A 10,220-nucleotide genomic window follows, 5' to 3' on the forward strand; every position below is an offset into this window, starting at 1 on the left:
GCCGCCTCAGAGCCCCCTCAGAGCCCCTCTGAGCCCCCTCAGACCAGCCGAGTCCCCTCAGAGCCCCTCAGACCTCCCGAACCCACTCAAAGCCCCTCAGAGCCCCTCAGACCAGCCAAGTCCCCTCAGAGAAGTCGAAGTCCCTCGGAGCTGCCTCAGAGCTTCCGAGCCCCCTCCGAGCGCCCTCAGAGCCCCTCTGAGCCCCTCAGACCAGCCGAGTCCCCTCAGAGCCCCTCAGACCTCCTGAACCCACTCAAAGCCCCTCAGAGCCCCTCTGAGCCCCCTCAGACCAGCCGAGTCCCCTCAGAGCCCCTCAGACCTCCCGAACCCACTCAAAGCCCCTCAGAGCCCCTCTGAGACCCCTCAGACCAGCCAAGTCCCCTCAGAGCCTGCTCGAAGTCCCTCAGAGCCGCCTCAGAGCCCCCTCAGAGCCCCTCTGAGCGCCCTCAGACCAGCCGAGTCCCCTCAGATCCCCTCAGACCTCCCGAACCCACTCAAAGCCCCTCAGAGCCTCCCCAGAGCCCCCTCAGACCTCCCGAATCCCCTCAGAGCCCTCTCCCAATCCCAATCCCTTCGGCACCCGTGACTCCCCCCAGAGTCTCCTCGGCCCTTCCGAGCCCCCTCACGGCCCCTCAGACCACCCAAGCCCCCTCAGAGTCCTCTCAGAGCCCCTCAGACCTTCCGAACCCCCTCAGAACCCCCCACACCCCGGCTCCCCTTGAAGCCCCCCAGGACTCCCCATCCCCGTTCCTCCCTCTCCCGGGGGGGGCTCTCCCCCGTGCCCTGTTCAGGTACAAACGAACCACAGCAGTGCCAGGACCCCCGCCCCGCCTTTTATTGCCCCCGCGGGGACCCCCAGTCCCCGTCACCACGGCGGGGACATGGGCTGGGGGTTCTGCAGGTAGGACATGACCACGGCCGAGATGGAGAGCCTGGGAGGGGCACACACAGGTGTCAGAGACCCCCCTCCCCAAACGGGGCCCGGGACCCCCCACCCAGGAGCCCCCCGGCACTCACATGAAGCTGCTCATCATCTGCTTGGTGTCCTCGGAGCTGCGCGAGTTGGCGAAGCTGATGAAGGAGCAGTACACGGCGATCCAGGCGCACCACTTGAGCTGGGGAGCCCCGGGACAGCCCCCGTGAGAACCCCCCGAGGGACCCGCGGGGTGCCCTGGAGACCCCCGGGATGGGCAGGAGAGCCCAGAGACCCCCGGGGATGGCTCCCGAGTCCTTCCTAGGGGATCTCTCTGACCCTCCCTCCCGCAGAATTCCCCTCAGAAAAGTGCCCGGGGCCGATCCCGGAGCTCATCCCGGGGTCGATCCCGGAGCTCATCCCGGGGCCGATCCCGGCGCCCATCCCGGGGCCGGTCCCGGAGCTCATCCCGGGTCCGGTCCCGGCGCCCATCCCGGGGCCGATCCCGGAGCTCATCCCGGGGCCCATCCCGGAGCTCATCCCGGGGCCGATCCCGGAGCTCATCCCGGGGCCGATCCCGGCGCCCATCCCGGGGCCGATCCCGGAGCTCATCCCGGGGCCGATCCCGGCGCCCATCCCGGGGCCGATCCCGGCGCCCATCCCGGCGCCCATCCCGGAGCTCATCCCGGGGCCGATCCCGGAGCTCATCCCGGGGCCGATCCCGGAGCTCATCCCGGGGCCCATCCCGGAGCTCATCCCGGGGCCGATCCCGGAGCTCATCCCGGGGCCGACCCCGGTGCCCCCCGTGCCTCACCTTGAGCATGAGCCCGCACATGCTGAACACCATCCCCAGCAGGTTCATGTAGTCGGGGGTCGGGTCTTCCAGCGCCGGGTTGGTCTCGGTGGCGGGGGGCTTGTACCTGGCGGGAGGAAGGGGGATCCGTCAGTCGGGCCGGGGCACCGGGACTCCCGCGGATGCCGCTGCTCTCTCCCCGGTTCTGCCGGTCCCTTCTCTCCCGGTCCCACCTGGCCACTTTGCCGGGTCTCCGCGGGTCCGCCATGGCCCCGCCGCCGCCTCCGCCTCTTCCGCCGCCGCCGGAAGGAGCCCGGCCCCCGGTGCCGGCCCCGGTTCCGCCCCCGGTGCCGGCCCGGTCCCGCCATGGCGTTCCCGAGGCCGCGGCCCGCCCGGCCCGAGCTGCCCCGGCAGCGGGTGCAGACCTTGCAGTGCGGGCAGGGAGCGGTGCGGGCCGCCCGCTTCAACGGTGAGACCGGGGACAACGCGGGGACCGGGGATACCGGGGGGAAACGGGGCGGGGGAAGAGAGCAGGACCCGGGGATGGAGGTTGGGAACCGGGCGAGGAGTGCCGGTGTGGGGGTCCCGGAGATCCCCCCGAGTCCCGGGCAGGGGGTCCCGGAGATCCCCCCGAGTCCCGGGCAGGGGGTCCCGGGGATCGCCCCGAGTCCCGGGCAGGGGGTGCCGGGGATTCCCCCGAGTCCCGGGCACGGGGTCCCGGGGATCCCCCCGAGTCCCGGGCAGGGGGTCCCGGGGATCCCCCCGTGTCACGGGCAGGGTGTCCCGGGGATCCTCCCTGAGTCACGGGCAGGGGGTCCCGGGGATCCCCCCGTGTCACGGGCAGGGGGTCCCGGGGATCCCCCCGAGTTCCGGGGATTCCCCCGTGTCACGGGCAGGGTGTCCCGGGGATCCTCCCTGAGTCACGGGCAGGGGGTCCCGGGGATCGCCCCGAGTCCCGGGGATTCCCCCGTGTCACGGGCAGGGTGTCCCGGGGATCCTCCCCGAGTCCCGGGCAGGGGGTCCCGGGGATCCCCCCCGAGTCCCGGGGATTCCCCCGTGTCACGGGCAGGGGGTCCCGGGGATCCCCCCGAGTCCGGGCCAGAGGCTCCCGGGCATCACGGCCGTTCACCCCCGCAGCGGACGGGAATTACTGCCTGACGTGCGGCAGCGACAAGACGCTGAAGCTCTGGAACCCGCACAAGGGCACAGCCCTGCGCACCTACCAGGGCCACGGCTACGAGGTGCTGGACGCCGCGGGGTAAGGAGGGGCTTCGGGGACCCCCTCCCCACCACCGGGAACCCCCGCCGCGCTCACGGGACCCCGCCGCGCCCCCGCAGATCCTTCGACAACAGCCAGATCTGCTCCGGCGGTGCCGACAAGGCCGTGGCGCTCTGGGACGTGACCACCGGGCAGGTGGTCCGCAAGTACCGGGGACACGCCGGGGTGAGGAGGGGCCGGCGGGGGGAATTGAGGGTTTGGGGGGTGGGATCTGGGGAGGGGGATTTGGGATCCCGCGTGCGGGTCGAGGTCCTGATTCCCTGCTTCTCCCACAGAAGGTAAACTGCGTCCAGTTCAACGAGGAAGCCACTGTCATTGTGTCCGGTGAGGGAGGGGTTTGGGGGGCACCCTGCAAGCCCCCAGACACCCCTGCACCCCCTTTTCCCACCCTGATCCCCCTGTTTTTCCCCCCTGAACCCCCCCTTTCCCCCAGGCTCCATCGACTCCACCGTGCGGTGCTGGGACTGCCGCTCCCGCCGCCCCGACCCCATCCAGGTGCTGGACGAGGCCAAGGACGGCATCTCCAGCGTGAAGCTCTCAGCCCACGAGATCCTGACGGGGTGAGCGACGAGCCCCCCAGCAGCGGGGCACCCCCAGGATTATTGGGGGGACCCCCTAAATCTCCTTCCCCCCTCCCCGCAGCTCCGTGGACGGGCGGGTCCGGCGCTACGACCTCCGCATAGGGCAGCTCTGCTCCGACTACATCGGCAGTGAGTGGGGCCTGCGGGAGGGCCCGGGGGGGCACCCAAAGCTTGGGTGGGGGGGCTCGGCGGGACCCCCCAAACTCCCCCCGTGTGCCCCCAGGCCCCATCACCAGCGTGTGCTTCAGCAAGGACGGGCAGTGTGTGCTGGCTGCCAGCCTGGACTCCACGCTGCGGCTGCTGGACAAAGACACCGGGGAGCTGCTGGGCGAGTAGGGACCCCCCACCGCCCCGAGTCCCTGCGCTCTCAGGGGGTTTTGGGGGACCCCCGGCTCAGCCCTGTCCCCTCCCCAGGTACACGGGTCACCGCAGCACGACGTACAGGCTGGACTGCGTCCTGAACGAGCTGGACACGCACGTGGGCTGCGCCTCCGAGGACGGCCACGTCTACTTCTGGGACCTGCTGGAGGTGAGGGAGGGTCCCGGGGGGATTTGGGGACACTCCCGACCCTCCCTGACCCGCCCTGGTGTCCCCTCAGGGTTCGCTGGCGCTCAGCCTGCCCGTGGGCCAGGGTGTGGTGCAGTCGCTGGCCTTCCACCCGCGCCTGCCCTGCCTGCTGGTGGCCACCCAGGGCCAGGTGACGCTGTGGCGCGAGGACACCTTCCAGCCCGAGGGGGACCCCAACACCTGACGGGGCTCGGGGGGACCCCGGTGGCACAAGGAATAAACCCCTCAGTGGATGGAGACCCTGCCCTGCTTTATTGGGAGCTCGAATAAATAAACACAAGCGTTGTGGGGAGGGGGCTGTGGACAGGGGGGACACACAGACAGGGGGTGCAGCAGGAGTGGGGGGCCCCTGTCCCCCCCCAGGGGGACTCACCCCACTGTCCCCCACGCTGTGGGAATCGATGAGACCCGGCGGAGCTGCGGGGGGCTCAGCACACCCAAAGCTGATCCCGGGGGGTCCCTTGGGGGTCCCTCAGGCCTCGAGGGTCCCTCAAGCCTTGGGGGTCCCTCAGGCCTCGGGGGTCCCTCAGGCCTCGGGGGTCCCTCATGCCTCGAGGGTCCCTCAGGCCTCGGGGGTCCCTCATGCCTCGAGGGTCCCTCAGGCCTCGGGGGTCCCTCAGGCCTTGAGGATCCCCAGGCCTCAAGGGTTCCTCAGGCCTCGGAGGTCCCTCATGCCTCGAGGATCCCTCATGCCTCGAGGATCCCTCAGGCCTCGGGGGTCCCTCAGGCCTTGGGGGTCCCTCATGCCTCAGGGGTCCCTCAGGCCTCGGGGGTCCCTCAGGCTTTGGGGGTCCCTCATGCCTCGGGGGTCCCTCAGGCCTCGGGGGTCCCCGCGGGCACCGCGAAGGCGTTGGCGCTCCGGGCGAACGTCTCGGCCACGAGCAGCGGGAACACGAGCGAGGCGTCGGCGTAGACCTGGCCCAGAGCAGCGGGATCAGGGGGACAAAAAAAAACCTCCCCACCCCGGGGCTCCTCAAATCCCCCTCCTCAGCCCCCCCGGTCCCCCACCTTGACGGGGGTGGCGTCCACGCGGATCTTGCCCCAGGACACGGCCTCGTCCGGCCGCGCGCCCGAGTCGGAGCCGTCGAACTCCTGCGCCGTGTTGACGTAGACGGAGAAATCGGCGCCGTTCCGCTGCCCGGGGCAGACACCGGGGTGAGCCCCCAGCCCCTCCCCGGGGTCCCCAAGCCCCCTCCCCAGCGCGGGGTCCCCTCACCATGAGGTTGGCGTTGGCGATGTGGTGCTTGACCAGGCCCCCGCCCAGGATGATCATGCCGGTCTTGTGGGCGAAGATGGCCTGGGTGTTGATGAGGCGCAGGTCTGCGGGCACAGTTTGGGGGGGTGGGTCAGGGCGCCCTCGGGGCACCCCAAATCCCGTGGGGCGCCCCGGGGAGTCCCCAGGGGGACGGACACTCACCCTCCACGATGTCCAGCACGAGCCCCGGGCGTTTGTAGGAGTGGAAGAAGATCATGTCCCCCAGGGAGCCGTCGGTGAGCGCCGGGCTCAGCACCGGGATGTTGTTCTGTGGGGGGACGCGGTGACAGACGGTGGCACCCGCGGTGACACCGACCGGTGCCCCCCCCCCCACCCAGTGCCCCCCCAGTACCTTCTGGGCCCAGTAACAGATGGACTCGGGGTTGTTGATCTCCTCGCCCAGCCGGGCGATCATCCGGGACGGCGTCCACCGCACGCCCTGCGGGGACCCGGCTCAGGAACCCCGGCCTGGGGGGCCCCAGGTGTGCAGGGACCCCCAAACCCCCATCCCAGATGTCCAGGGACCCCCAAACCCCCATCCCAGGTGTGCAGGGACCCCCAAACCCCCATCCCAGATGTCCAGGGACCCCCAAACCCCCATCCCAGGTGTGCAGGGACCCCCAGATCCCAACCCAGGTGTGCAGGGACCCCCAAACCCCCATCCCAGGTGTGCAGGGACCCCCAAACCCCCATCCCAGATGTCCAGGGACCCCCAAACCCCCATCCCAGGTGTGCAGGGACCCCCAAACCCCCATCCCAGGTGTGCAGGGACCCCCCAAACCCCCATCCCAGGTGTCCAGGGAGCCCCAAACCCCACCCCGGATGTCCAGGGAGCCCCAGATCCCAACCCAGGTGTCCAGGGACCCCCAAACCCCACCCTAAAGTGTCCAGGGACCCCCTCAAATCCCATCCTAAGTGCCCAGGGATCCCCAAACCCCTACCCCAGATGTCCAGGGACCCCCCAAACCCTACCCCAGGTGTCCAGGGAGCCCCAAACCCCACCCTAAAGTGTCCAGGGAGCCCCAGATCCCAACCCAGGTGTCCAGAGATCCCCAAACCCCCACCCCAGGTGTCCAGGGACCCCCTAAGGTCCCTTCCCAGCACTGTGGGGTCCCGGGTTGGGGTCCCCCACCCTCACCTGCGTGTCCTGCTCGTCCACCATCCTCTCCAGGATGGGCATCAGCCAGTCCTCGAACTTGCAGTAGTTATCGTTGGGCACCAGCAGGTTCCCGATCCTGAGGGGACCCCAAGGTGACCCCAAGGTGTCCCCAAGGTGGCCCCGAGGTGGCCCCAGCCCCCCGCGCCCATCCCCCGGACCTGTTGATGCCGTTCTCCCGCAGGTCCCGGCCCCGCAGCTGGAAGTCCCCGATGTAGGTGGGCGCCAGGCACTTGATCAGGTCCTCCTCGACCCCCCCGGCCGTGGTCACCAGCACATCCACCTGCCCAGGGCGGGGTCAGCACCTCAGGGACCCCGGGGACCCCCCAGGAACCTCACAGGGACCCCCCCTGGCACCCCCAGAACCTCACAGGGACCCCCCTGACCCCCCCAGAACCTCACAGGGACACCCAGAGACACCCCTGGCACCCCCAGAACCTCACAGGGACCCCCCTGACCCCCCCTGGAACCTCACAGGGACACCCAGAGACACCCCCTAGAACCTCACAGGGACCCTGGGGACCCCCCTGACCCCCCCAGAACCTCACAGGGACACCCAGAGACCCCCCTGAAACCCCCAGAACCTGAACCTCACAGGGACCCCAGGGACCCCCCCGGAACGTCACAGGGACACCCAGAGACCCCCCTGAAACCCCCAGAACCTCACAGGGACCCTGGGGACCCCCCTGACCCCCCCAGAACCTCACAGGGACCCCCCTGGCCCCCCACGGAACCTCACAGGGACCTGTCCCCATGCCATTCTCAGGTGTCCCCATGTTGTCCCCTGTCCCCCTGTCACCATGCCCTGCTGCAAAAGCTGTGGATGCTCTCCCTGTCACCATGCTGTCCCCTGTCCCTGTCCCCCTGTCCCCCTGTCACCATGCTGTCCCCCGTCCCCTCTCCCTGTCCCCATGCTGTCCCCCTGTCACCATGCCGTGCTGCACGAGGTAGCGGATGCTCTCCCTGTCCCCCTGTCCCCACGCTGTCCCCCTGTCCCTGTCCCCATGCTGTCCCCTGTCCCTGTTCCCCTGTCCCTGTCCCCCTGTCACCATGCCGTGCTGCACGAGGTAGCGGATGCTCTCCCTGTCCCCTGTCCCCACGCTGTCCCCCTGTCCCTGTCCCTGTTCCCCTGTCCCTGTCCCCCTGTCACCATGCCGTGCTGCACGAGGTAGCGGATGCTCTCCCTGTCCCCTGTCCCCACGCTGTCCCCTGTCCCTGTTCCCCTGTCCCTGTCCCCCTGTCACTATGCCGTGCTGCACGAGGTAGCGGATGCTCTCCCTGTCCCTGTCCCCATGCTGTCCCCTGTCCCCCTGTCCCCATGCTGTCCCCTGTCCCCATGCTGTCCCCCTGTCACCATGCCGTGCTGCACGAGGTAGCGGATGCTCTCCCTGTCCCCCTGTCCCCACGCTGTCCCCTGTCCCTGTCCCCTGTCCCTGTCCCCCTGTCCCCATGCTGTCCCCCTGTCCCTGTCCCCATGCTGTCCCCCCTGTCACCATGCCGTGCTGCACGAGGTAGCGGATGCTCTCCCTGTCCCCCTGTCCCCACGCTGTCCCCTGTCCCTGTCCCCTGTCCCTGTCCCCCTGTCCCCATGCTGTCCCCCTGTCCCTGTCCCCATGCTGTCCCCCCTGTCACCATGCCGTGCTGCACGAGGTAGCGGATGCTCTCCCTGTCCCCCTGTCCCCACGCTGTCCCCTGTCCCTGTTCCCCTGTCCCTGTCCCCCTGTCACTATGCCGTGCTGCACGAGGTAGCGGATGCTCTCCCTGTCCCCACGCTGTCCCCTGTCCCCATGCTGTCCCCCTGTCCCCATGTCCCTGTCCCCTGTCCCCCTGTCCCCACGCTGTCCCCTGTCCCCCTGTCCCCATGCTGTCCCCCTGTCCCTGTCCCCATGCTGTCCCCCCTGTCACCATGCCGTGCTGCACGAGGTAGCGGATGCTCTCCCTGTCCCCACGCTGTCCCCTGTCCCCCTGTCCCCATGCTGTCCCCCTGTCCCCTGTCCCCATGCTGTCCCCTGTCCCCTGTCCCCTGTCACCATGCCGTGCTGCACGAGGTAGCGGATGCTCTCCCTGTCCCCCTGTCCCTGTCCCCCTGTCCCCATGCTGTCCCCCTGTCCCCATGCTGTCCCCCTGTCACCATGCCGTGCTGCACGAGGTAGCGGATGCTCTCCCTGTCCCTGTCCCCATGCTGTCCCCTGTCCCCACGCTGTCTCCCTGTCCCCATGCTGTCCCCTGTCCCCTGTCCCCCTGTCACCATGCCGTGCTGCACGAGGTAGCGGATGCTCTCCCTGTCCCCCTGTCCCTGTCCCCCTGTCCCCATGCTGTCCCCTGTCCCCATGCTGTCCCCCTGTCCCTGTCCCCCTGTCCCCTGTCACCATGCCGTGCTGCACGAGGTAGCGGATGCTCTCCCTCACGCCGGAGCTGACGAGATTGGAGGTGAAGCCCAGGAAAATGGTGCAGCCCGAGGGCGGCCGCGGCCCGGCCATGGCCGCTCGCTCCCGCTGCTCCGCGCTCAGCGGCTCCAGCTTGGCCGCGATCTGCGGGACGGGACACCGGGGAGGTCACACCGGGCACGGAGCCCCCGCCGCCCTCACCCTCCCGGTGTCACCCCGCCGGGGGCCGCACCATCCGCTCGATCTCGGCCACCGCCTGCGCGAAGCTCGTGGCCTGGAAGCCGGTGGTGCGGAAGGAGCGGAGCAGCGCCGCGTGGTCCGCGCCGCCCGAGAAGTCGTAGCCGCGCACCGGGAGGGCCTCGGCCGGGAGGGCCCCGCTGGGCCGCAGCACGGCCCGGAGCGCCTCTCCCGGCGCCTCTCCCGGGGCCGCCATGCCTCGGCCGGGCCGCTCAGGGCGCCGCCATCTTGGGCCACGCCCCCCGCGCCGTACGGCTGCGCGCTCCCCGCCGCGCCGTACGGCCGCGCGCCGCCATCTTGCTCGGCCCTCCCGCCCCCGCCTTTTCCGTACAGCCGCGCGCCGCCATCTTGGCAGGACGGCGGCCGTGGAGGGACGAGAAGCTCGCGGAGGCGAAAAGGCGCCGTTACACCGAGGGAGCCCCGAAACTTGGACAGCGCTCAGGCAGAAAGGGACCTGGGGCCACTGACGGACAGCAGGCTGGACACGAGCCAGCAGTGCGTCCTGGTGGCCAAGAAGGCCAACGGCTCCTGGCCCGTATCAGGAATGGTGTGGCCAGCAGCAGCAGAGAGGTCATTGTCCCCCTGTACTCGGCACCAGTGGGGCCACAGCTCGAGTGCTGTGTCCAGCTCTGGCCCCTCAGTTTGGGAAGGACGTTGAGAGGCTTGAGCGCGTCCAGAGGAGGCGACGAGAGCAGTGAGGAGCTTGGAACACAAAACCTGTGAGAAACGACTGAGGGAGCTGGGGTTGTTTAGCCTGGAGAAAAGGAGACTCAAGAGGGGACTTCATCACTCTTCACAGCTCGTGAAAGGACACTGTATTCAGGTGGGGACAGTCTCCTTCTCCAGGCAGCCGCTGACAGAACAACAGTTCAGTCTCAAGCTGCACCAGGGGAAATAGAGGTTGGATATTAGGAAGAAGTTTTTCACAGAAAGAGTGATGAAGTTCTGGAATGTTCTGCCCCGGGAGGTGGTGGAGACACCATCCCTGGATGGGTTTTAAAAAAGACTGGATGTGGCACTGGGTGCCAGGGGGTTAAGTTGAGGTGTTGGG

At 69.4% G+C, this 10,220-nt stretch overlaps 4 protein-coding genes across 5 annotated transcripts in view; 2 read left to right on the forward strand and 2 right to left on the reverse strand.

Annotated features, from left to right (window-relative positions):
* Positions 1–722, forward strand: part of LDLR (low density lipoprotein receptor) — a 15,365-nt gene extending 14,643 nt beyond the window's left edge. The window contains exon 11 of the mRNA XM_068178880.1: positions 550–722. Within this exon, the coding sequence (XP_068034981.1) occupies positions 550–722 (173 nt within the window). The remainder of the gene's footprint in view (positions 1–549) is intronic.
* A 69-nt stretch (positions 723–791) lies between these two features.
* WDR83OS (WD repeat domain 83 opposite strand) lies at positions 792–2,057 on the reverse strand. The gene is made up of 4 exons (XM_068178831.1): positions 1,940–2,057; positions 1,728–1,833; positions 1,018–1,115; positions 792–932 (listed from the first exon to the last, which is right to left on the reverse strand). The coding sequence occupies exons 1-4, from the start codon at positions 1,972–1,974 to the stop codon at positions 866–868; spliced, it is 306 nt and encodes a 101-aa protein (XP_068034932.1). The 5' UTR covers positions 1,975–2,057; the 3' UTR covers positions 792–865.
* On the forward strand, positions 2,044–4,373 carry WDR83 (WD repeat domain 83). The gene is made up of 9 exons (XM_068178828.1): positions 2,044–2,175; positions 2,844–2,964; positions 3,045–3,150; positions 3,261–3,309; positions 3,419–3,545; positions 3,628–3,695; positions 3,790–3,898; positions 3,981–4,095; positions 4,166–4,373. The coding sequence occupies exons 1-9, from the start codon at positions 2,073–2,075 to the stop codon at positions 4,316–4,318; spliced, it is 951 nt and encodes a 316-aa protein (XP_068034929.1). The 5' UTR covers positions 2,044–2,072; the 3' UTR covers positions 4,319–4,373.
* A 203-nt stretch (positions 4,374–4,576) lies between these two features.
* Positions 4,577–9,423, reverse strand: DHPS (deoxyhypusine synthase). 2 transcript variants are annotated; one of them, XM_068178824.1, is made up of 9 exons: positions 9,165–9,423; positions 8,915–9,076; positions 6,707–6,828; positions 6,528–6,624; positions 5,742–5,828; positions 5,552–5,657; positions 5,351–5,454; positions 5,143–5,268; positions 4,577–5,049 (listed from the first exon to the last, which is right to left on the reverse strand). In XM_068178824.1, exons 1-9 carry the CDS (start codon positions 9,363–9,365, stop codon positions 4,948–4,950), a joined length of 1,107 nt encoding a protein of 368 aa, XP_068034925.1. In that variant the 5' UTR covers positions 9,366–9,423; the 3' UTR covers positions 4,577–4,947. The 2 variants fall into 2 exon arrangements, with proteins under 2 accessions (XP_068034925.1, XP_068034926.1); XM_068178825.1 differs by lacking the exons at positions 8,915–9,076; positions 9,165–9,423 and adding an exon at positions 7,475–7,536.
* Between the last annotated feature and the right edge of the window lie 797 nt (positions 9,424–10,220).

The sequence above is a fragment of the Anomalospiza imberbis genome, unplaced genomic scaffold (genome assembly GCF_031753505.1).
Source record: "Anomalospiza imberbis isolate Cuckoo-Finch-1a 21T00152 unplaced genomic scaffold, ASM3175350v1 scaffold_61, whole genome shotgun sequence".
NCBI classification, from domain to species: Eukaryota; Metazoa; Chordata; class Aves; order Passeriformes; family Viduidae; genus Anomalospiza; species Anomalospiza imberbis.

Coding starts and splice junctions, on each gene's coding strand:
- WDR83OS (XM_068178831.1), bottom strand. CDS start 1,974: ATGGCGGACCCGCGGAGACCCGGCAAAGTGGCCAG. Junction 1,834..1,939: donor AGACCCGGCAAAGTGGCCAG/GTGGGACCGGGA, acceptor TCCTCCCGCCAG/GTACAAGCCCCCCGCCACCG. Junction 1,116..1,727: donor TGTGCGGGCTCATGCTCAAG/GTGAGGCACGGG, acceptor GGGGCTCCCCAG/CTCAAGTGGTGCGCCTGGAT.
- WDR83 (XM_068178828.1), top strand. CDS start 2,073: ATGGCGTTCCCGAGGCCGCGGCCCGCCCGGCCCGAGCTGCCCCGGCAG. Junction 3,310..3,418: donor AGCCACTGTCATTGTGTCCG/GTGAGGGAGGGG, acceptor CCTTTCCCCCAG/GCTCCATCGACTCCACCGTG. Junction 3,696..3,789: donor CTGCTCCGACTACATCGGCA/GTGAGTGGGGCC, acceptor GTGTGCCCCCAG/GCCCCATCACCAGCGTGTGC.
- DHPS (XM_068178824.1), bottom strand. CDS start 9,365: ATGGCGGCCCCGGGAGAGGCGCCGGGAGAGGCGCTCCGGGCCGTGCTG. Junction 9,077..9,164: donor TGGCCGAGATCGAGCGGATG/GTGCGGCCCCCG, acceptor CCCGTCCCGCAG/ATCGCGGCCAAGCTGGAGCC. Junction 5,829..6,527: donor TGGACGAGCAGGACACGCAG/GTGAGGGTGGGG, acceptor GGGTCCCCGCAG/GGCGTGCGGTGGACGCCGTC.